Source organism: Hermetia illucens, chromosome 3, assembly GCF_905115235.1.
Source record: "Hermetia illucens chromosome 3, iHerIll2.2.curated.20191125, whole genome shotgun sequence".
NCBI lineage: Eukaryota > Metazoa > Arthropoda > Insecta > Diptera > Stratiomyidae > Hermetia > Hermetia illucens.
The window spans coordinates 3,909,997-3,933,449 of record NC_051851.1 but is presented as its reverse complement, the minus strand read 5'-3'; the positions used below and the strand labels follow the sequence as shown (position 1 = coordinate 3,933,449).

The 23,453-nt window shown below is 43.3% G+C and overlaps 1 protein-coding gene across 2 annotated transcripts in view; it reads left to right on the top strand.

Annotated features, from left to right (window-relative positions):
- LOC119652790 (adiponectin receptor protein) overlaps positions 1–15,729 on the top strand; it is a 74,079-nt gene extending 58,350 nt beyond the window's left edge. For both annotated transcript variants that reach the window (XM_038057104.1, XM_038057103.1), the window contains exons 3-7: positions 12,413–12,511; positions 12,579–12,931; positions 13,016–13,317; positions 13,382–13,461; positions 13,519–15,729. In XM_038057104.1, coding sequence (XP_037913032.1) covers positions 12,413–12,511; positions 12,579–12,931; positions 13,016–13,317; positions 13,382–13,461; positions 13,519–13,653 — 969 coding nt within the window. In that variant the 3' untranslated portion in view covers positions 13,654–15,729. The remainder of the gene's footprint in view (positions 1–12,412; positions 12,512–12,578; positions 12,932–13,015; positions 13,318–13,381; positions 13,462–13,518) is intronic.
- The last annotated feature ends 7,724 nt before the right edge of the window (positions 15,730–23,453 follow it).

Sequence of the window (23,453 nt, the reverse complement as noted above, 5' to 3'; positions counted from 1 at the left end):
CCTAACGTCGGGGCTCACTTATTTCAGCACGAATGCGGCGCAAGCAGACAAGTGGTTTATTTATTTATTAAACGGACAATAAACAGAAAGAAATCCAATTACATATTGCCCTCAAAACGAGGAAAAAGCAAAGTTCGTAGTTTACACTTAAAACTAAACTGCGAAAAGGAGTGCATTATAACTCCGACATAGTCTCGGGATCGGGGAATGGAAATAGACGAGCTCCGCGAAAGGGACACATCGAAAATGTCAGCGTTACGCGTGTTGTATGACGCGTTACAAAGAACTATATCAGTAGGAGCGGAGCAGTCCATTAGGTCGCTAGAGAGTTTGAAGAGGGTGCAAAGATCGAGGAAGATTCTACGTTGTTGGGGGTAAGGGAGACGAAAGGTACGGAGGCAGGCGGGATAGTCAACACGGGAGAAGTTCATCTTGAAGAAGAGCGACCGGGTGAATTTGCGCTGTATCTACTCTAGGGCAAGGCAATCACAATTATGGAAGGGGGACCAAAATCACGGAATAATACTCAAGGATACTTGTCACGAGGGAGTTAAAGCGCATTATACCCGATTGGGCCGAGGTGAAATCAGTACTGGAACGCAATATGAAACCTTACGTTTTTGAAGCACGGTTGGTGGTATCGAACTACTGACTGTCAAAACAGAGTTTATCGTCGAAATTTATGCCCAGGTCGAGGATAGAGTTCAGATAGGACAGAGAGCAACTACCAAGAGAATACAAGAAAGAAGAAGGAGAGGTTTTAAGCAAGTAATACATCACAAGAGCCAACTTATTAACTGTGCACCAATGGGCCAAATTTGCCTGCAGAGAGCGCAATCCATTGGGGACGAAACAGAGGAAAACAGCTTGAGGTGGTCGGCGTATAACAAGCAAGGACAAGTGAGGATAGAGAAGAGGTCGTTAGTAAAGAATAAAAATAAAAGATGTCCTTGTGACACACCAGAGAAGGAAAAAAGGACTAGAAGTGCAACCATCAAAAGAAACGCTACAGGATCGGAAATAGAGGTAGGAGACAAGCCATGTAATACGTGATGGAGGAATGTTGAGAAAGCCGAGTTTGGACAAAAGTATCTCGTGGTTAACGGAATCGAAGACCTTAGAAAAGTCTGTGTAAACGACATGGACTTCCTGCTGAGAGTTGAGGCATTTGGCCACAAAATTGGTGAAGTACAGAAGATTGGTAGCAGTAGATCGACGTTCTATGAAGTCGTGCTGCTCCTTAGCTATAAGGCGGCCGAAGTGGGTGGTCAACCAGTCATTGACGTACCTCTCAAGAATCTTGGTGCAGGATGAGAGGAGCGAATTAGGGCGGTAATACTCAGCAAGAGTATGGTCACCACCTTGGTGTATGGAAAAAAACAAGGATTTCTTTCTACAAGCTGGAAAAATGACACTCTTCAAGGCTCTTATTGAAAGTAATGTAGAGAGAAAGGGAAATGCACTTAGAGGTTTTAATCAGAAAAAAATTGGAAACACCATCGGGGGCCAGTGCGACATTGGCATCAAGATTGTCAATGAGGTACTCCACCAAAGAGGGAGAAAAGAGAGGAATGGCTGGAGATTCCGAGCAAGCTATACTCAGAAGGGGGAGAGAGGAAGAAGGGGGATATGAGTTATACATCGAGGAGAAGTAATTGCAAAGTAAATCATAGGATAGCTGAGCAGAGGTAGCAGTGTAGCCAGAGAATTTGATAAAAATGAGAGGGGACTGGGAGGCATTGCGGGCGTTACGGATATAATACCAGAAAGGCTTCAAGTTACCACGCGCCAATTCGACTTCAATACTGTCCAGATAATCCTTAATAGACTTAACTGAAGATCGCAAAGCGCTGAAATGGCCAAAGTCTGCACGGCTTGCGGTGGATAAAAACTTTTTTCCTGCAGCTTGCTTCAGACGAAGTTTTTTATGGATTTCAGTGGTGAACCATAAGGGGTGGGAACTCAGAAATTTGTGGGAGGAAGGAACGTAACTAGGAAGGAGGTCAGATAGAATGGAATAAGAGGAGAGGAGTGCTTGGTCACAGGTAGTTAATTAGTTTAGTTAACTGGGGGGAGCCGCAGCCCCGAGCACTCAGGCCATTATTAGGCCCATTGTACTATCCCCATAAGTTGCCTATTCAATGGGTTTTATTATGGATGTACACATCCAGTATATCCGTTTAGGTGAAAGTCCCCAGGTCTTACCTATCGCATTCCTATAGCACCAGAGCAATCTGCAGGATTTCTGATATTGTTCCTGGATATGATGCTTCCACGTTAACTTGGAGTCGAAATGTACTCCTAAGTACTTGACTGTTTGTGCCAGCTGGATTTCCGCCCCTGCTAAGGTGGGTAGCGTATAGCTACCCCACCTGACGTTCCTAGTGAACATAACTAGTCCAGTCTTCCTAGCGTTCACCGTGAGTCCATTGCGGAGGCACCAGCTGTGGATTACATGCAGAGTTGCATTCAAGCGGTCACATACTGTGTCCGCAAACTTGCCGGTAATTATTACGGCTAGGTCGTCCGGAAATGCTTGCGCGAAGACTTTTTTGTCCTCCAGGAGCCACAGCAGGGTATCCATCACCAAGAGCCATAACAGTGGAGAGAGAACCCCTCCCTGTGGGCAGCCCCTGAGACATCCTGCTTCAATAGACTTCTGGCCGACCGATATGTGGATTTTTCTCCACTGTAGCATGTGAAGGATCCAACTGATTAGCAGCGGTTCGATTCCATGCTGTCTTGCCGCATCACAAATTGCCGCGAATGAGGCATAATTGAAGGCACCTTCGATGTCCATGAATGCGCCTAAGGCGTATTCCTTTTCGGACATCGCCTTTTCAATTTTTGCCGTAAGTTCATGGAATGCTGTCTCCGTGGATTTGCCTTTCTGGTAGGCGTGTTGCCTATGGTGAAGTGGCCACTTAGGAATGTGTGTGTCCCTTATGAACCGATCTACTAGTCTTTCTAGTCCTTTTAGCAGAAAGGACGTTAGGCTGATCGGTCGAAAGCTTTTTGCGTCTGTGTAGGTGGGTTTTCCTGGTTTGGGAATGAACAACACCTTCACATCACGCCATTTAATTGGAATATAAGCGTGTGCTAGGCATGCGCGATATATATTCCGAATATGTAGACCCATGGCATCCATTCCTTCTATTACTAGCGCAGGGATGATGCCATCCGGACCTGCAGACTTGTATCTATGGAACGAGCTAAATGCCCATTTCACTCGCTCCAGTGATACTACTTTGCATGCCAGATTCCAGTCTCTCGGTTGAGGGCTGTATGCACCTGTTGGCCCCGAGATTAGATTTTGGATGCTGCCTGGGAAGTGTACTTCAAGCAAATGATTTGCCGTTTCTTCATCGCTTTCTGTGTACTTCCCATTCTGTAAACGTAAATAACCCAGTTTCTGGCTACGTTCTTTAACCAGAATCCGCTTCAGCTTTGAGGTTGCCTCAAGAGAGTTAATCTCTTCGCAAAAGCGTCTCCAAGATGATCGTTTGGCCGATCTTATGCTCTTCTTTAGAGCCTTCTGTGCCTCTTTATAGCGATTCCAGCTAGTGCTTGATTCACCCTTCAGAGCACGATTAAGGAGCATCCTTGTCGTTCTCCTCTGTTTTGCCAAATCCGAGTTCCACCATGGTGTTTTACCCTTCTTTGGCATCTTGAGTGGACAACTTTCTTCTAAAGCTTCTCTCATGCTAGTTGTGATCATCTGGGTTGTCTTCTCAATTCCAGTAATGGATTTGATGCGCTTCCCAGGGATCGTGATTCGGGCGCTCAATTCTGTTTGATACATTACCCAATCTGTCTTCCTCGGATTCCGAAATGGAGTGGGTGGAGGTGGATCCATGCCCATAACGAAATCAATGCGTCTGTGATCCGAGAGTGTGATATCGTTTGATACTCTCCACTCTCCGATAAGAGCCGCGATGTCAGGAGATGCCACCGTGATGTCGATAACCTCTCGCCTGATCACGTTGAAGAAAGTAGGTTCATTACCCACATTTAGGATCTGTAAATCGGTTCTTACTAGATACTCCAATAGTCTCGATCCTCTTGCATTGATGTTTGAACTTCCCCAGCATATGTGGTGAGCGTTGACATCACATCCTGCTATTACCCCCATACCTCTACTTTTGGCATATTGGATAGCTCTGATGAATGTTTCACTGGGGACGTCTTCTGCGTCGTAGGGGAAATATGCAGAGCACCATAGTATCTCTTTATCTCCCTGTTGACTTTTTACGGTTAGCTTAGCCGATGTGGTGTCGCCATCACATAGGTCGTTAACCAGGTTAGCCTGGAAGTCTTTGGAGACTACCATGCAGGTGCGAGGTCGATCGCTTCCATTGGCATACAATAGGTCAGCATGTTGGAAGTTTAGGCCCCTGACTGCCCCACCAACAACCCACGGTTCTTGTATGAGGTATATAAATGTCTTGCAGCTGTTGATCCGACGGTCACAGGTAAATCGTGAGAGAATGGGAGACCACTTGATTGGCGCCAAAGCTAAGTTTAAATCCTCAAAGTTGCTCTTACGGAAGTTGAGGTTAGAGGGCTTGCGCATAGTATGGGAGTGATGTTGTTCTGTCTTTAGCTCTGACGTTGTATAGTCTGATTCTTACTGCACTCGGAATTTCCTGGAATTATTACGCTCTTGCGGGATCTGGACGTTGTCTCCTGGGAAGCAGCACTAGGTTCCGGCTGCTTTGCGAACGTTCTCGGGCTCCAATGGATGGCTACCAGATCTCCAATAAGAAACGCTAATAGACGTACTTCCAATTAAGTTTAGAAAGGTATTCCAAATTTGCTACATAATTCATCCTTGTGGATCGAAGATTTACCGCAGGCAAACACTAGAACCAGAGCTCTTGAAACGTCAATATTCCAATGTCGTCCTTTAAAATTATGGTTTCAAAGAGATTTGTCTTGGTCATTTCTATGACCTATGAGTACTTTGATGAGCTACTGAACAATCAGAACATCGGCGAGTTGGAGGTCCCGCCAACTGAAGACGACGGACAAATACTGCCACCACCAAGTTTAGGAGAAACAGTCCGTGCAATTCATCGGCTAAAAAATCATAACTCGCCAGGAGCCGATGGAATTACAGCCGAATTGGTTAAATATGGAGGCGACCAGTTACACCAAGTGGTTCATCAACTTGTGCTCAAGGTATGGGACAGCGAATCAATGCCTGACGATTGGCAACGAGGCATTATCTGTCGCATACATAAAAAGGGAGATATCACACAGTGCAGCAATTATAGAGGTATCACGTTGCTGAGTACCATCTATAAGATATTCTCCACTATCTTGCTAGGCCGGATAGCCCCATACGCCCAGAACATCATTGGCCCATACCAAAGAGGTTTCACTCTAGGCAAATCAGCGACAGATCAGATTTTCTCTCTGCGGCAAGCGATGGAAAAACTGTTGGAATATGGACAACAGTTGCACCATCTGTTCATCGACTTTAAAGCCGCCTATGATAGCATAGCCAAGGTAAAACTGTACACGGCCATGAGAGAATTCAGTATCCCGACGAAATTAATAAGACTGACTAGGCTGACTCTGACAGCAGGATCACTCTCAAGACCATTCGACATCAACAACGGTCTACGACAAGGGGATGCGCTATCATGCGTCCTCTTTAACCTGGCCCTCGAGAAAGTGATCCGTGATGCTGAGGTAAATGCAAGAGGTATGATCCTCTTCAAGTCCACCCAACTACTGGCCTATGCTGACGATATCGACATCATGGGAAGAACCACCCGAGACGTAGAAACTGCCTTCATCCAGATCGAGCAGGCGGCGCTTGGTGCGAAATCTTGGGCTGCACATCAATGAAGGCAAGACAAAATATATGGTGGCAACGTCAGCACCGAAGACGAATCCACCAACAACATCAAATCGCACTGGTCAAACACGAAGAAGAATAAGGATAGGAGAATAAAACTTTGAGACCGTTGACACCGTGAAAAATAGGACAGCATTAAAAAAGGCGGGGCCTATCTTCGATTAGCTATAGACTCTGAATTTCGTACTTGACTTTCCACTTATAAGGTGGTTAGTTTGCTGATTTTATACTGATCCTCTTGTTTACTTATTCGTGGAGAGTGCAGGACCTCCACATTCATAGCCTCTTATATCCATTATTTCAACCAACTTGGGACAATCTTTGTTAATGATGGAGAATCGGAGAGTCTTTGCTGATCCCAAATAGTTTTAGTTGTATGACCGCTAACGTTTTAAGGATGATTTGTCGTGTAGGTGCATCGAACTTAGGCCAATATTATCGTATGGCTTGAATTAGGCTGTAGTTTCAGGAAATTTATTGGTTTTGAGCCATATGCTGAAAATACATACGAAACGAGCTGCCCTGTCAAAATGGGGTGCTTCAATAATTCAAACACGAAGCGATCTTATATTCATTCTTTATCCGCTATTTCACAAGTAGTCTACCTTAAATGCAAGTGGCGACCACTCTGCAAGGGTACCTCAATAGGCGATAATGAGTTCTGAGAAGACTGCAAAAAAGAAAGAAGCAACGAATCGTGTTCTATACCTGGAACTAAATGCAAATCTTAAAACAAAAAAGTAACATTGTTGAACAATAATATTTACAGGAATATAGCGATAAAAGATCATGACAGACACCTGGAAGCTCAGAGGATCAACAAGCAAAGTAACCGGCCAAGAAAACGGTTAATATGTTAAAGCTATAACCGACAGGAACTTTATTATGCTACTTCCAAGTATTTCAACTTGGCATCTGGTATTAAGTACTCTCCCAGATGTCTGAACTTACTTGCCTAGTAGTGCCGGACACGGTCTCCGAGCATATGTGGAGATTTTATCACTCTTCTCGCAGAATCTACAGACAGTGTCCATAGATATATCTAGCTGCCCCAAGTGATAGTTTGGCTTGTAATCGCACACCATCCAGAAGCTCTTCTTGGTGAGGTTTAAAAAAATCTTTCGTTGAGGTTCGTATTCCCCTATGAGCCCCCTAGACTGTTCCATCTTGGTAAATTCGCCCAGTAAAGTTCTCCCATCCGTTCTTCCTCATTTTTGATGTCGTAGTCATGAAGCCATTTCTGACTCCACAGGATGGCTCTGGCCCGTATTGCAGCGTTACTGCCCCTTTTCTGGCCGGCCCGTCCCCTGCTTCATATTGCCTACTAACCCAATGTGACCTGGGACCCAGAATATCCAAGCCTTATTGAACAAGCTGAGCATGTTCAGTCTGTTTGAATTTTTTTTAGGATTTACATAAGTTTGGCTGTCGATTAAAATAGCAATGTTTCGAGGTCTCTTCTTACCAAAGTGTAAAACTTTGTTTTTATGTTATCCCTTGTTAGTGATTCAGGATGCCGCCTGGGGAAAATTTCAATTTTTCTTCGATTTAGGCAATTCCCTGCCTCGATGGTACTCCCGGACATTCTGAAGATCGCCCTCATTGCCTGCATCTGTATGTGCAGTTGAAGCTTGAGGGATGCTGTCAGGCAAGTTCTCATTGCCACACTGATACACACGCAAGCCAGTTTTTGAAGTTTATGTAGCTCCCTCTTTTGGTCCAGATTATCGCCCCATAGACAATCATTGGCCTTTCTATTGCAGTGTATATCCAGTGCAACATTTTCGGGGTGCATCCCAATTTTTTCCCCTGCTATGGACCTGCAAATCAGCCCTTGTGGCTTTCCAACATTGCTTTCAACATGTGTCTTGCAGAGTAATTTTTGATCTAGTGTGACTTCCAAATATGTCTCACCCTGTTCACATGTACAGGTATGTTACCAAATCTTAATAAGGTTACAACGTTTAGTTGCCTCCAAGGATCCTTGCTCTTCCTTGCTTCTAAAAACTCTCCATAATCGTACGTAGGGGTCCAAGTTTTGAGAACGCTTAGAAGACCCGTTTCAATCGCTGAATCACCATGTTGCCCCTGGTATATCATTCCCAGCAGATGATGACAGTTCCGTTCCCGTCCCTGACTATATCCCATATCTTGTCGCACAGTCTGCCAGTATGAGATCTTTGTCGAAAACGTATGCCGATGAACACGGGCTCCTAATTCCATCCCTCACACATCTCCATGACCATGAGATCTTCAGTTATTTCCTATTCCTCACGAGTACATAAGTATTTGCACCGGAAATATGTTCGGCAGTATGGCCAGTCGATTACTCTTTACCGCAGTAGCATAGCTAACGGCGAGTCTCCTGGCTCTTATTTTCATCCCTGGTCGCCCCAAGATTTCCCCTTTCTTGGGCTGCACTTTAGGTTTCTTGGGAGCATTTTCCTTTTGTGGGCTGATTTCCGCTGCTTTTTTGTCTCCGATAATGACGGCTTTGGTCTGTCCTGAACGTTCTTAAGGGCCTCTTCTGGTTTCATACATTGCAGATACTACCTGACTTGCTTTTAGAGCGGCGACCTTTGTTGGTTGCGGTCTTCGCAGTAGGTTAATGTGAACCATGGCTCAACTGCTTAAATTCCCAACTTCTCCCTGCTTGGATGTAATCACCTTGCTCTCAGTGTTGCGGTGGCCGGACCAGTTTGTGTGCGGCCCAGCTTGTTTATTGGTTTTTTTTTATTTGTGCTTATAACTGTATTTATTTGAATTCCACGAATTGGGGGTTAGGAGGTCCGCCGTGCCATAGCCCCGCCTAACCGCGATAAAGTCAGGCTTCCTCAATAAGCCAACCAGGTATCTGTGAAGTTCCATTTGAATACAGTCAGTTACCCCCGACTACAAACTATCCAATAGGCACGGTTAGCAAACCCCTCTGGGTTGGGGGAAGGTGTTTTTCAATTACTCGATCTAAATCCGCAACGTTTTGTTAATAGTAGGATCACTTCGTACAGGATGTGTCTGTCACCACCTACCTACGGTGTTGGTAAACGAGAGGCTTGGCTCTTGGAGGGCACAAGTTGGAAATTTCTACGCCCGCTTCCTCCGCGTTAAAGCCAGCTATACATGTATCGGTAGGCCTTTCAGTCAGCCTACAGTCGATCCGGCTGCCTCTTGAACTGAAACTTTATCTCGGTACCGGTAAGCTGGACGGTATTATCAGTTGAAACTTGAAACATTGGACATAAAATTCATATGATGAACAAAACGCTTACTACCTAGAAGGCACATATCGGTTTGACTGAGCTCCCTTCGAGTTGTTCGCCTGAGCCAATCATCTTTCAATCGGTCGCCTGTACAGTCGGAACAAACGAGTCAGGTATAATTGACAGGCCTGTCGGAGCGCGTATGACTGGTCTAAATGAGGTTTTCTCTTGTCGGTTGGAGCAGTACATATCAGTATTTCTAAATATCGCCTGGGAAGAAACGGCGTCATCTTCACTAACAAGCAATGCATATCGCCCTAATCCTTTTACATCTAGTGCGTCGTTTTGACGCGAACGTTTCGTCGAGGCAAACTTTTAGACATCCCACGTTTCGAGACACGCTTCGACACCGAACATCGAACAATCAGTTTTTAGTCACTTTTTTTTTTTTGTAAATTGCATCCTTGTAGTTCGAGGTGGTGCCTCCGGAAAAACCAGGACTCTTGAATCTTCAATTGTGATACGAAAGCTAAAGGGATTTTAGGGTAAAGTAACTAGCCGAGAAACCGGAAGCTTGACGCTTAAGGTATAAAAGGTTTTGTGTTTCCCTGTGTGGGGAGCATAATGCAGTTCTCCATTGGCTGATAGCATTGAACCGAGGTATTTAAGTCGCTCAGTTCTATTAACGACAGTGACTAGTAGGACTAGTGGCGTGACACGTTTTGATTACATCCGAAATGAGGATAACCGCGATCGATGTGAGGTTGCACCGATCGTGGAAAACTTGCGTGATAGGCGTCTTCGATGGTATGGTCACTTGCCAAAATTGGTCTGAACATCGAACTCGATGTTAGGCGACCAAAAGTCCGACCGAAACAACGGTGGTTTGATACGTGGGATGGGGATTTAAAAGCCTCGTGATTACATCCAGATCAGGCATTTGATAGGGCCAAATGGCGAAACCGATCACGACGAGCCGACCTCGCTTGTCAACGGGACAAAGGCTGAAGAAAAACCAGATGTGTGGAGCGATGAGTGCATGACAGCTCCGTGTCACATAGTTAAAAATGCCATTGCCCTCTAGTTTTTATTTATTTATTTAATGAGAACAATACACAGAAAGCAAATTTCTTATTACATATTGTCCTCAGAGGGAGGAGCAAGTGAATGGCATATTTTACGCTTAAAGTTAGAGAGGGACATAGAGTCAACGGACCCAAGCTGTAAGGCATTGTAGGACCGGCAAAACCTCGGGATCGCGAAAGGGTACATCAAAAATGTCCGCACTACGTGTGTTATGAGACGAGGCGATACTGAAAGTAATATTAGAGTTGGCGGAGCAGTCCATCAGACTATTGCAGAGTTTGAAAAGAGTACACATATCAAGGAAGATACAACGTTGCTGTAGGGAGGGGAGATTGAAGGTGCGGAGTCGTGACGGATAATCAACCCGTGGAAGGTTCTTTTTGTAAAAGAGGGTCCGGGTGAATTTGCGTTGTACAGCTTCAAGAGCGCGGCAATCACGGATGCGATAGGGGGACCAGACTACACAGCAGTATTCAAGAATGTTTCTGACAAGGGAATTGAAAAGTGTCAAGGAGGGCTGGATTGAGGTAAAGTCGGAGGAGGAACGTAGGATAAAACCAGACAGTTTGGAAGCTCTATTGATGATGTCAACGATGTGGGAATTGAAACGAAGTTTATCGTCGAATATTACACCCAGGTTTTTGAAGGAGGTCAGTAGTGAGAGGGATTGTCCACTGAGAGAATAGGAAAAGGATGTTGGGGAGGGTTTAAGGGAATAGCGCATCCAGTGGCATTCGTTGACATTCAGTGTTAGCTTGTTGACCGAACACCAACGGGCTAAATTATTAACGTTGGACTGTAATAGACCACAGTCCAACGGAGACGAAACAGAGGCAAACAATTTAAGGTTGTCTGCGTAAAGCAAATACGGGTAGGTGAGGATGGAGGCGAGGTCATTGATAAAAAACAAGAAGTGTAGCGGCCAAGTGTAGAGCCATGGGGAACACCAGAGGAAGGAGGGAAGGAACCAGATGAGTGACCGTGAAAAGAAACTTTGCAGGAACGGTAAGAGAGATAGGAGGAAAGCCAGGGATGACTGAGGGAGGGAAGTCTAGTAATGAAAGTTTAGAGAGGAGAATGTGGTGGTCAACGGTGTCAAAGGCTTTGGAGAAATCGATATAAATAGCATGTACCTCCTGTCGTGAATTCAAACATTTAGCAAAAAACTTGGAAAAGATCAGAAGATTTGAAGCCGTTGATCTATGTTTCACGAATCCATGCTGCTCTTTGACAATGAGGTGACCGAAGTGCGCGGTCAACCAGTCGTTGACGTATCTTTCTAGGATTTTGAAGCAAAAGGAGAGAAGAGAAATGGGGCGGTAGTTGACAGCAAGGGAGGGGTCTCCACTCTTGAGGATAGGAATGATAAGGGCCTATTTCCAGAGACGGGAAAAGTAGCATTCATTTAGACTTTTGTTGTTGATTATACACGGGGGGAGGGAAATGTGTTTTCTACAGTAAAGGAGGAAGAGATTAGGATGCCCATCGGGGCCAGGTCCGATATTGGAGTCAAGATCACCAATGATAAACTCAACCAAGGAAGGCTTAAGGAGAGGAATGGCTAGAGATTCGTAGGAGTCTGTAGTTATGAAAGGTGTAGAGGGTGGAGGGAGAAAAGCGATTTAAATAAATCATTTGATGGAAAGCACTGTATTAATAATAGTCAACCTCATACACCTCACACTCGGAGGTTAATATCCACCACAAAATTTTGTTCGGATCGGTTTAGCCATTTTGGAGAAAAGTGCGTGTGACAGACAGACAGATATTGGATCGATTTTAATAAGGTTACGTTTTACACAACTGCCTATAAAAATCCCAGAGGAATGAAGTCCTAGACCATTCAAAAATTGACCGTGCTTGGTTCACATCTGGGATCCGGTCTAGACCTTCCTTAGTAAGGAACTGCAGACATTCTGATTTTACGCTGAGGATCGCCTATTCTGTCTGGTGTCCTGGTCAAGGTTTTCACTCCATCTGAGGCAGGGTTTGCCATGTCTTCCTTTTTTACGATAGACATCGCGCTTATAGACTTTCTAGGGTGGATCATGACCCGCTTACCACAACCTGTTAAGTCGAATTTGATCGACAACGAGACTGTCGTGGTATAAATTTCGTCGTGATATAGGTTACGGATTCGTCAATCCTCCTGTAGAAGGCCAAAAATTTGTTTGTGACGGTTTTCTTATGGATACTCGACTAGTTTTAAGTTCAAATATATTCTCAAAATACGATACTAAACAATATTTCGCTATTTCAGATGACAGAGGTGTTAAAGGCCGGCGTACTCTCGGATGAAATTGACTTAGGGGCTCTAGCTCACAATGCTGCTGAACAAGCGGAAGTGTTCGTTCGAAAGGTACACACACTTTTTTTAAAACCCTCCAGGAACCTCAAGTCTGATCCTTGCTCTCATTATTTTGCAGGTCTGGGAAGCTAGCTGGAATGTTTGCCATTATCAAAAATTACCAAAATGGCTACAAGATAATGATTTTTTACACAAAGGACACCGACCACCATTGCCTTCATTTGGTGCATGTTTCAAATCTATTTTTCGCATTCACACAGAGACCGGTAACATATGGACACATTTGTTAGGATGTGTAGCATTCATAGCGGTGGCATCGTATTTCTTAACACGTCCTTCCGTTGAGATACAAATACAGGAGAAAATCATATTTGGAGCCTTTTTTGCGGGCGCTATCGTTTGTTTAGGATTCTCATTTGCATTTCATACGCTCAGTTGTCATTCAGAAGTTGTTGGTAAACTTTTCTCTAAGTAAGTATTTTGGTTATTGGAATGTTAGCAGGATTAGACGAGTAATCGAGATGTTGTTATAAATATCGAATCGTTGCTTTGCAGGCTGGATTATTGTGGTATTGCACTGCTCATCATGGGATCGTTTGTGCCATGGTTGTACTACGGTTTCTACTGTCACTATCAACCGAAAGTAATTTATTTATCTGTGGTTTGTGTTCTGGGGGTTCTGTCGATAGTCGTGTCGCTTTGGGATAAGTTTTCAGAGCCAAATTTACGACCACTTCGAGCTGGAGTCTTCATGAGTTTTGGACTCTCGGGAATTATTCCAGCGATCCATTACGGGCTAATGGAGGGTTGGTTCAGCAAAATTAGTCAGGCTAGTTTGGGATGGCTAGTATTAATGGGTGAGGAAATTTGGAAGTTGAATATTATCTGACTGATTCTGACTTTGGTTCCTTTGAATTTTAGGTCTTCTCTATATTCTGGGGGCGCTGTTCTATGCGATGCGCGTACCTGAGAGGTGGTTCCCTGGCAAATTTGATATATGGGTAAGTTTTATGGTTTTCTGTCCTGACTGTTGTTCTTACCATGCGATCCCTTCACAGTTCCAATCACATCAAATATTCCACGTGTTAGTGATAGCTGCTGCGTTCGTACACTACCATGGTATCACAGAGATGGCGATGTACAGAGTGACGGTTGGTGAATGCACAGTTCCTCATCCAGCCATCGCCTTCTAAATCGAACCATCATCCATAATCGAGCAGAAGTCGCCAAAAAATTTGAATTGAGGTTAATTCAATGCAAGGAGACACACATTCACACTATTTTCTCTTTAACGATAAAAGTAAAATCCTTAAGTGTTGTACACATGAGAAGAGAGTGTAGTAACCCAAGTTCAAAATTTCAAGAAGAAAGTACTCGAATCATCATGAAATTTAGTGAAATGTATTATTATTTATTAAATAACGAAAGAAAGATGAAAAAAAATAGAAGAAACTCTAAGACCATTGTCAAATTCATTATTGATTATAACGAAATTCGGGGAAAGGGTATTCTAATTTTAGTTACGAATCAACTTTAGATGTTTATTCATTGTTTATGTAAATAATTTCGTTTTCTATTCAATGTTATTTTTCCTAATCAATTTAATTTATTTCACTTCTAGAGAGGGAATGAAATCAGTCGGTAAGCTCTGGATATCCTTACTTCAGAACGGTTAATTGCAAGAACTTTTCAGCTAGTTTTCCAGTGTTAATTTCTATCATTTGCTTGAATGCTATTCAGCGGCCAAAATGTCTCTAACCATTAGCACTGACTGAATGGGAAGATGACATGGTTTAGGGCTTCCACGAGATATCAGTAACCTTATCAAGAATTTCCACTTTCCATTGCAGTTTGATATCATTGCCAAAATCAAAGCAAGCACGAATCGATGCTCCACGCTATGTTCAAGGTTTTTTGAATGATAATACGTGAAAACAGCTTACAGTCCTTACGATTTCATTTTCTTATCCATTGATTGTTTGCATGGCGTTGCAAATGCCTCGAATTTTGTTGATTATGCTTCTCTTCTTGCGGAAATTTATTTGAAAAACGATAAATAGCCAATTTAGGGGAATAAACAAAGCTGATTGCTTGTAAAAGAGTTTAGTAGAAGAAGGAATGGATCGAGATAACATACACATAGTTTAGACTTTCCCAAAGATACATGCAGGCCAGATGACAACCTTTTCCATTCAGATTGAGAGTTCACTGTCGGTCGATATTCTCTAATAGTTACATATACTTACCTTACTACTTCAATTTGCATGCATAGCTTAGTCGAATCAACAACAACAACAACTACTACAAAAATACAATACACACTGAGCACATTTAAAGTAAAATATCAACAGAATTAAATTCAATCAGTGAAATCAATTTTATATGGATTTTTATTGAAACATGTGTACTTGGAATCTTATTAAAAATGAACATTTTTTTACACAAAATGAAAGTAACGTTACAATAGGAGTTAATCGTAATCCATTCTAAAATGCATAAAGGTTAGACCGTTAGATGAGAAATGAAGTAGAATCGAATGGGATTTAAGTGTTGAACGTACATTTATAATTAAGCAGAAATAATACAAACATAGCTCTAAGTGATCATCCTCTCATCAAATGGAGTAAATAGAAGCTATTCCTTTATTGAAGTTGCCTCAACTTAGTCTGCAGGAAATGTGCAGTTCTCGAATGTACTTAGAGGGAGGGGCATCCCCAGCTTCCTTGGCCTCTCCCTCTGCCAATTGGCTTGTTTGTTTTCATTCGAAACCAACCTCCTGGTGGCGAAGGCTAAAGAAGATTACATGCGTTTAAGTCTGGTACGAAACAAAGCATTCCAGCCCACAATCAAGACTATTTTCTGAACTATTCTGAATAGTTTCGCCCCAATCGCAAAAAGCTTCTATTTACCTTCTTTTCCCCCCAAAACATTTTACCTTTTCAATATGTTTTATGCAAACGTTTTAGTATTGCAATGTTTTCATTTGCACCGTTTTCATTAAAATTTGATCAGTTGCATTAGATTGTTTTTGAGGAGAATTTTCATTGATAACTTGAATTTTTCTTGCTTTCAATTGTGTAGAGTGCAATTATGTTTGTTTCAAGTAGATGAAAATTAAAGAAAATTTAGATTGGATATTATTTGTAGTTTACGTTCAATGCCCTTAGACAATATAAAAAACACATACATCAAAATGAATTTATTTATATGTGGTGTTAATTATAAGATAATTGGTTACTGTCATTTTTGAATAAATTGTGGAAAATAAACTGAGCAGTTTCAATGAATTTTTTTAAACTACACTTGAGATAAAAAAAATTTTTTCCTTGAAAATCGATCCCGTTTTGTTACCGGTTCCGCCATTTGCCCGAGGTCCAAGCATTGATTTTGTTTGTCTGGATTGTTGAAATAGACCCACTTTTCGTCACAAGTAACGATTCTGCTGAGTAAATGATCACCACGTGGATTTTGTAGCAATTTTTTGCTGGTCTCGACACGGTTTTGAGCTTGGATTTCAGTCAATTCGTGAGGAACTTCTCGGCAGCACCTATTGATTATTTGAAAATTATTCTACAACTTCGCCAGACCTTGAAAGTAGTCTTGGACAGCTATACAGCGATTCCAGCGCGTTTTCCACTCTTCGTAACATTTCTGGAACGCTTCGACTGGGATGTCCGCGAGTACCATCGTCACGGCCGCTTGGATGTCCGTAATTGACTCAAAATGGGTTTTTTTAACCACCGATTTTGTTCTAGGTAGCGAAAAGAGCCACAGAGTGACATATCATATCGATCAAGCAGGGTGGGATCGTTTTTCACTTGTTCCAAACAGTCTTCTGCGACAGTCATTCGACGCTTGCTTTGCTCCCCAGAAAGGTTCTTTGGAACCGTCTTCGCGCACAACTTTTTCGTCCCGAAATCGTCTGCTAAAATTTGTCTGACTGTTTCACGGTTCATACCCAGTTCCGAGGCCAATATTCGAACTGCTAAACGCCGATCTTCACGGATTAGGGCGCGCACACGCTGCGCATTCGCGTCAGTCCGCGCCTCGTCTTCCACGCTTTCACGCCCATCCTTAAACTCTTTATGCAATTGAAACACCTGGGCATGACTAAGAGCACTACCACCATGCACTTTTACAATTTTAGCGTACGTTTTCGAAGCTGTTTCACTCAATCTGACGGAAAATTTTATCGCGATGCGTTGCTCGTTTCTCCATTTTAGCACCAACACCCGTCTACTCAACATGACACAGCAGGCGAACTAAGCAAGCTAGAGCGATGGTGAATATATCAATGGAGACGGGGAAGGGGAAGGGAATTTGAAGGTTGCAGGTATATCACAAGCGCGGCAATCAAATCAGTCTCATTACTTAATTGTCTAACCTCGTAGTCTACTTAATACGTCCATGTTGCATTGTTCTCTTGGAAATGTCCTTGCAAAGTGGCTCCTATATTGCCGAAAATGTTTATTTCTGGTCTCTGCTCCTCCTTCGGACAGATTTCCAATGAGTAACAGTGTATATTTTATAGCAGACGGGTCGTGCATTAAAATTTTGTGACCAGTTGGTGTCATTGCTGTTTCATCACAACATGCCTTAAACTTATCAATGTCTATTTTGTGGCTACTAGATATTATTTTCTATACCGTTGCGAATCTTACAATCAAGTTTTGGTCCACTCTAGTAATGTTAGCTGATATCTTGGCATTGTTGAAAAACTTTCTGCTAGTATTACCATCGTTACTCGCTCCATAGCCAGGCTAAGCGACATCAACGATAAGTCAAAGCTCAATCCTGATTTTTTTTTTATTTCTCTTTTTTATCATTTATTAGGCCCTTCTCGGCTTGAGTCAGTTTGTTATCATATTTCACTTTTTGCCGGAATTTTGTACGAAAGATGAAGGAGAGCCTTAAAAAATCATATCCTGGTATGCAAAATCGATAAACCAAACTCTAAATTTTCCTCAGTTAGTTTAGTGTCAGATAACGCCAAATCTTGAAGTTTTTTTGCGAAGTGTTGCAGATATAGCACCTCTGGGTAGATGTATTGACTGATACAGCATTGCATACTTTGCCCCCTACCATTGTCATCAGCAATTGATGCTTCGTAAAAACATGTCCATTTTTTCCACCCACTTCTGTCGGCTCTAGTTGGCTTATTTAATTTTTGAAATAATTAATTTCTTCGTTTGTCACATCTTTTGCTTCATGCACAAATCTGATCCTCATTGGTCTACAATAACGTGGTGAAGACGGCGTCGGATTCTGCCAAATTACTTTTTTATTGGTAGTGCACGTAAGTCACAGAGGCACCAGCGGAGATTGAAAAATGTTTGCGTCAAATTTTTTTTTATATTGTACCTGTTGTGATCCATCGCATCCCCATTTTGATACAAGTTCAAGAGAAACCAACTCATCTGGGGTAAAAGTAGCTAATATTTCATCTAAGTCCAACAATAATCTTTCAACTGTTTTATCCAGAAGAGCTTGCAGTTCTACCTCGGCGAAAGTTGCAGTCACACGGAATACTTCTTTATCCGGGTAACATTCTTTTTTCATCATCGTCATCATCGGCGCAATAATCGGTATCCGGTCTAGTCCTGCCTTAATAAGGAACTCCAGACATCCCGGCCTACGCCATCGCTCCATCTTAGGTAAGGTCTGCCTCGTCTTCCTTTCCTACCATAAATATTGCCCTTATAGACTTTCCGGGCTGGATCATCCTCATCCATACGGATTAAGTGACCCGCCCACCGTAACCTATTGAGCCGGATTTTATCCACAACCGGACGGTCATGGTATCGTTCATAGATTTCGTCGTTATGTAAGCTACGGAATCGTCCATCCTCATGTAGGGGGCCAAAAATTCTTCGGAGGATTCTTCTCTCCAACGCGGTCAAGAGTTCGCAATTTTTCTTGCTAAGAACCCAAGTTTCCGAGGACTGACAAAATCATTGTCTACAGTAAGAGCTTTGACCGTATGGTGAGGCGTTTCGAGCGAAACAGTTTTTGTAAGCTGGAATAGGTTCTGTTGGCTGCCAACAGCTCTTACTGTACAAGACTATGATCTTGCCAGTCCTCATGTATTCCTCGGAAACTCGGGTTCTTAGCAAGAAAAATTGCGAACTCTTGGCCGCGTTCGAGAGAAGAATCCTCCGAAGCATTTTTGGCCCCCTACATGGGGATGGACGATTCCGTAGCCTACACAATGACGAAATCTATGAGCGATACCTTGACCGTCCGGTTGTGGATAAAATCCGGCTCAATAGGTTACGGTGGGCGGGTCACTTAATCCGTATGGATGAGGATGATCCCACCCGGAAAGTCTATAAGGGCAATATTTATGGTAGGAAAAGAAGACGAGGCAGACCCTGCCTAAGATGGAGCGATGGCGTGGGCCAGGACGCCAGACAGCTTTTAGGGATATCGAATTGGTGGACCTCGGCGCAAAACCGGGATGTCTGGAGTTCCTTATTAAGGCAGGCCTAGACCGGATACCGGTTGTTGCGCCGTTGATGATGATGATGGTGCTCCGAGCTCGAATAACAATACCACCTAGAATCGCCTCTAACAATCAGGTGAGAGTGAACACTGAAGCCATCCACAACACAGCCCTCCCCAACACCTATGGGAGGGAAACGGATGCCACAATAACCGCAGTCAACAGAAATCCTGGAGATAAAGCATCAATAAATGATCTTCACAATCACCTGAAGAACGTTATCATAAATACGGCCACAAACATACTTGGCCCCAGTCGCAAAAAGAGTCGGAACGCCTAATTTGACGATGAATGTAAGCTAGCAACGGAACGGAAGAATGCCGCATACCGAGTAATGTTGCATTCTCAAAGAACGCGGGCACGCGCAGGGACTTATCACGAACTCCGTCGAGCGGAGAAGCGACTTCACAGACGGAAAACGGAAGCCTGGGAGAACCAACAAGTCTATGAACTAGAAAAGTACAGGGAGCAACCGCACCAGGCGCGCAAGTTTTACCAACAAGTCAGCAGGATGAAGCCTTATACACCTCGATGCTCATCCTGCCGAGACAAAGAAGGAAATCTGATTTCCGATGGAATGGGCATATTAGAGCGATGGGTTGAGTACTTTGATGAGCTACTGAACAACCAGAACATCGGCGAGTTGGAGGTCCCGCCAACTGAAGACGACGGACAAATACTGCCACCACCAAGTTTAGGAGAAACAGTCCGTGCAATTCATCGGCTAAAAAATCATAAGTCGCCAGGAGCCGATGGAATTACAGCCGAATTGGTTAAATATGGAGGCGACCAGTTACACCAAGTGGTTCATCAACTTGTGCTCAAGGTATGGGACAGCGAATCAATGCCTGACGATTGGCAACGACGCATTATCTGTTTCATACATAAAAAGGGAGATATCACACAGCGCAGCAATTGTAGAGGTATCACGTTGCTGAGTACCATCTATAAGATATTATCAGCTATCTTGCTAGGTCGGATAGCTCCATACGCCAAGAACGTCATTGGCCCATACCAAAGAGGCTTCACTCCAGGCAAATCAGCAACAGATCAGATTTTCTCCCTACGACAAGCGATGGAAATACTGTTGGAATATGGACATCAATTGCATCTACTTTCAATCGACTTTAAAGCTTCCTATGAACGCAAAACCAGGGTAAATCTGTACACGGCCAGAGAAGTCGGTATCCCAACGAAGTTGATAAGACTAACTAGGCTCATCCTGACCAATATGCGAGGCCAGATAAAAGCGGTAGTATCACTGTGGGGACCATGCGACATCAACAATGATTTCAGTCAAGGGGATGCCCTATCATGCGTCCTCTTTAGCCTTGCCCTGAAAAAGTGATCCGTGATGCTGAGGTAAATGCGAGGGACAGTATTCTCTTTAAGTCCAGCCAACTACTGGCCTATGCGGACGATATCGACATCATGGGAAGAACGACCCGAGACGTACAAACTTCCTTCATCCGCTTTGAAGGTTTTCTCGTCAAACTTTTTGGCTGCCCATCTTATAATTATCTCCCAGAATAATTTATTGTTGCGCATTACATGGTTTCAAAAATGATAGTCTAGTGCTACCGGAGATCCTTAGTAAACATATCTTTAACAAATGTGATATCTATCACCGATCCCACTTTTCTGCTTTGGGAAGTATTGACGCACCCATTATTTGTTAGTACAACATTTTAACGAAAGGGCTTCGAGTAATACACGTATTCTTCTGTTCATTTCTCGGCTACCTCATTCTTCAGTTCAGGCCTTCAATTCGCCAGCTGTAATCTTATGTCTCATCCACATGTTTGTCAAAACTTGACAAACCCTCGCAAACACAAAAGTGCGTATGGTGTTTGGCTTGTGTAGGTTTCCAAGTGCTTGCGACCGATCCGATCGAGTGTCGGTTTTTTGAATAAATTAAAGGGAATTTGCTTGCCTGCTCAGAAAACACTAATGCATTTGCAAACGTGAAGATGGCGATGTTTTATCCGTCAAACGTTTGTGGTGTATTGGAGTTTGCGGCAAGTGGTAAATATGTGGAGTCGGCATTGAGGCGGCTAATGGTTTTAGTGGGTAAAAATATGACGAGGGTGTGGCCAGATCAGGGTCTTTTGAATATATCCTCTTTCTTACAAAAAAGGTAGACAGACAGACATCGAATCGATTCAAATAAGGTTTTATTTCTCGCAAAACCTTAAAAAGACAGACACTGAACCAATTTGAATAAGGTTTTGTCTTACAAACAACCTTAAAATGGTTAAACATAATTGAAATATATCAAGAAACATAGATTTCTACCTGAATTGACTAGTTGCCAGATAAATACCTATTGATATATAAATACGTGTTCATATAGTTTATTTTTAGATTTGCATGGGCACGTGCTTGCTCATAGTTGGCGCGTGGGCCAAAATGACTATAGATAGGATACCGAGAACATCATACCAACCTCTAGGATGAGAGAAATAATCACGCTACAGAAGGACCGACCGTTTTGGGCCCCTTGCTGTCAATATCCCCCGAACGAAGCCACCGTGGCATCAAGTGCTATAAGTGATTCAGATTCGTAGAAAGTGGTATTCAATGAAGCATGATTCTACCAAAAACATCAATAATAGAGGAGAAGAAACAAGAGCTGAAAGAATATCTCTGCTCAACGAAGGCAATTTCAACACCCACCGCATTTGCTCAACAAGTACTCCAGGACAAGGAAATCGATCAATTAAGAAGAAGCTCATCAATTTTAAGATCTCTTCCAATGTTAAATCGGCAACAGTATGTGAAAGGGGTAATCTAACCAAGATCCACCGACAACAGAGCCCTGATCTGAAAGAACTGCTTCTCATGCAGATTACTGTCCGATTTCATTAAGGGCAAGCACAACGTCCACCAAGCCATTAAAACATAACTAGAGCTATTAGGATCTGCTATTATAACATGTGGCAGGAATAAGGAGGAATACCAAAGGAAAAGCCCAAACCTGATAACCCAATGGTGTCATAGGCGATGCAAGTAGCACCAAATCGCCAGGCATCGACCTATAGTTAAATAAAAGAGTGCACGAGAAAAAGAGGGACCAAGAGGGGGTCAACAGGTACTTAAAGGAAAAAAAATATATTTTGGTCAGTCCAACAAACAGAACCGAAAGTTCGGAAGCGAGAAAACGTATGCCCAGGTGCGAATGGCGGCTAGCAAACCCAAGGAAAATAACAACGGTGAATAGTCCTAAAAAACGGGCCAAGTACAAATTAAAGGTGCCAATTTACCCAACGGCAAATGCCATCTGTCGTACGCAGAGATATTAAAAACGTACAAACCTAACTCTGACCTATGACAAAAAAAGAGGGTCACATATTTGAGCTGAAAAAACCTATCATGGAAAAAACTAACCGCTTTGGCAACCAGGTGAAGAGCTAAAAACAAGACCGGCATTTTAAGACGGTCAATTACACGGCCATGAGAGAATTCGGTATCCCGACGAAATTAGTAAGACTGACTAGGCTGACCCTGACCAATGTGCGAGGCCAGATAAAACCAGCAGGATCACTCAATTTAACCTGGCCCTCGAGAAAGTGATCCGTGATGCTGAGGTAAATGCAAGAGATACGATCCTCTTTAAGTCTACCCAACTACTGGCCTATGCTGACGATATCGATATCATGGGAAGAACCACCCGAGACCTACAAACTGCCTTCATTCAGATCGAGCAGGCGGCGCGAGATCTTGGGCTCCACATCAATGAAGGCAAGATAAAATATATGGTGGCAACGTCAGCACCGAAGACGAATCAACCAACACCATCAAACCGCACTGGTCAAACAGGAAGAATAAGGATAGGAGAATAGAACTTCGAGGCCGTTGACAATTTCTCTTATCTAAGGTCGAAAATCGCAACCGATAACGGCTACGATGATGAAATCCGCGCACGGTTGTTGTCAGCCACCAGAGCCCCTTTCAGATTACAAAAACTGTTCCGCTCGAAACGTCTCACTATAGGGTCAAAGCTCTTATTGTGCAAGACTGTGATCTTGCCAGTCCTCATGTATTCCTCGGAAACTTGGGTTCTTAGTAAGAAAAATTGCGAACCCTTGGCCGCGTTCGAGAGAAGAATCCTCCGATCAATTTTTGGCCCCCTACATGAGGATGGACGATTCTGTAGCCTACACAATGACAAAATCTATGAGCGATACCATGACCGTCCGGTTGTGGATAAAATCCGGCTCAATAGGTTACGGTGGGCGGGTCACTTAATCCGTATGGATGAGGATGATCCCACCCGGAAAGTCTATAAGTGCAATATCTATGGTAGAAAAAGAAGACGAGGCAGACCCTGCCTAAGATGGAGCGATGGCGTAGGTCAGGACGTCAGACAGCTTTTAGGAATATCGAATTGGTGGACTTCGGCGCAAAACCGGGATGTCTGGAGTTCCTTATTAAGGCAGGCCTAGACCGGATACCGGTTGTTGCGCCGTTGATGATGATGATGATAAAGTT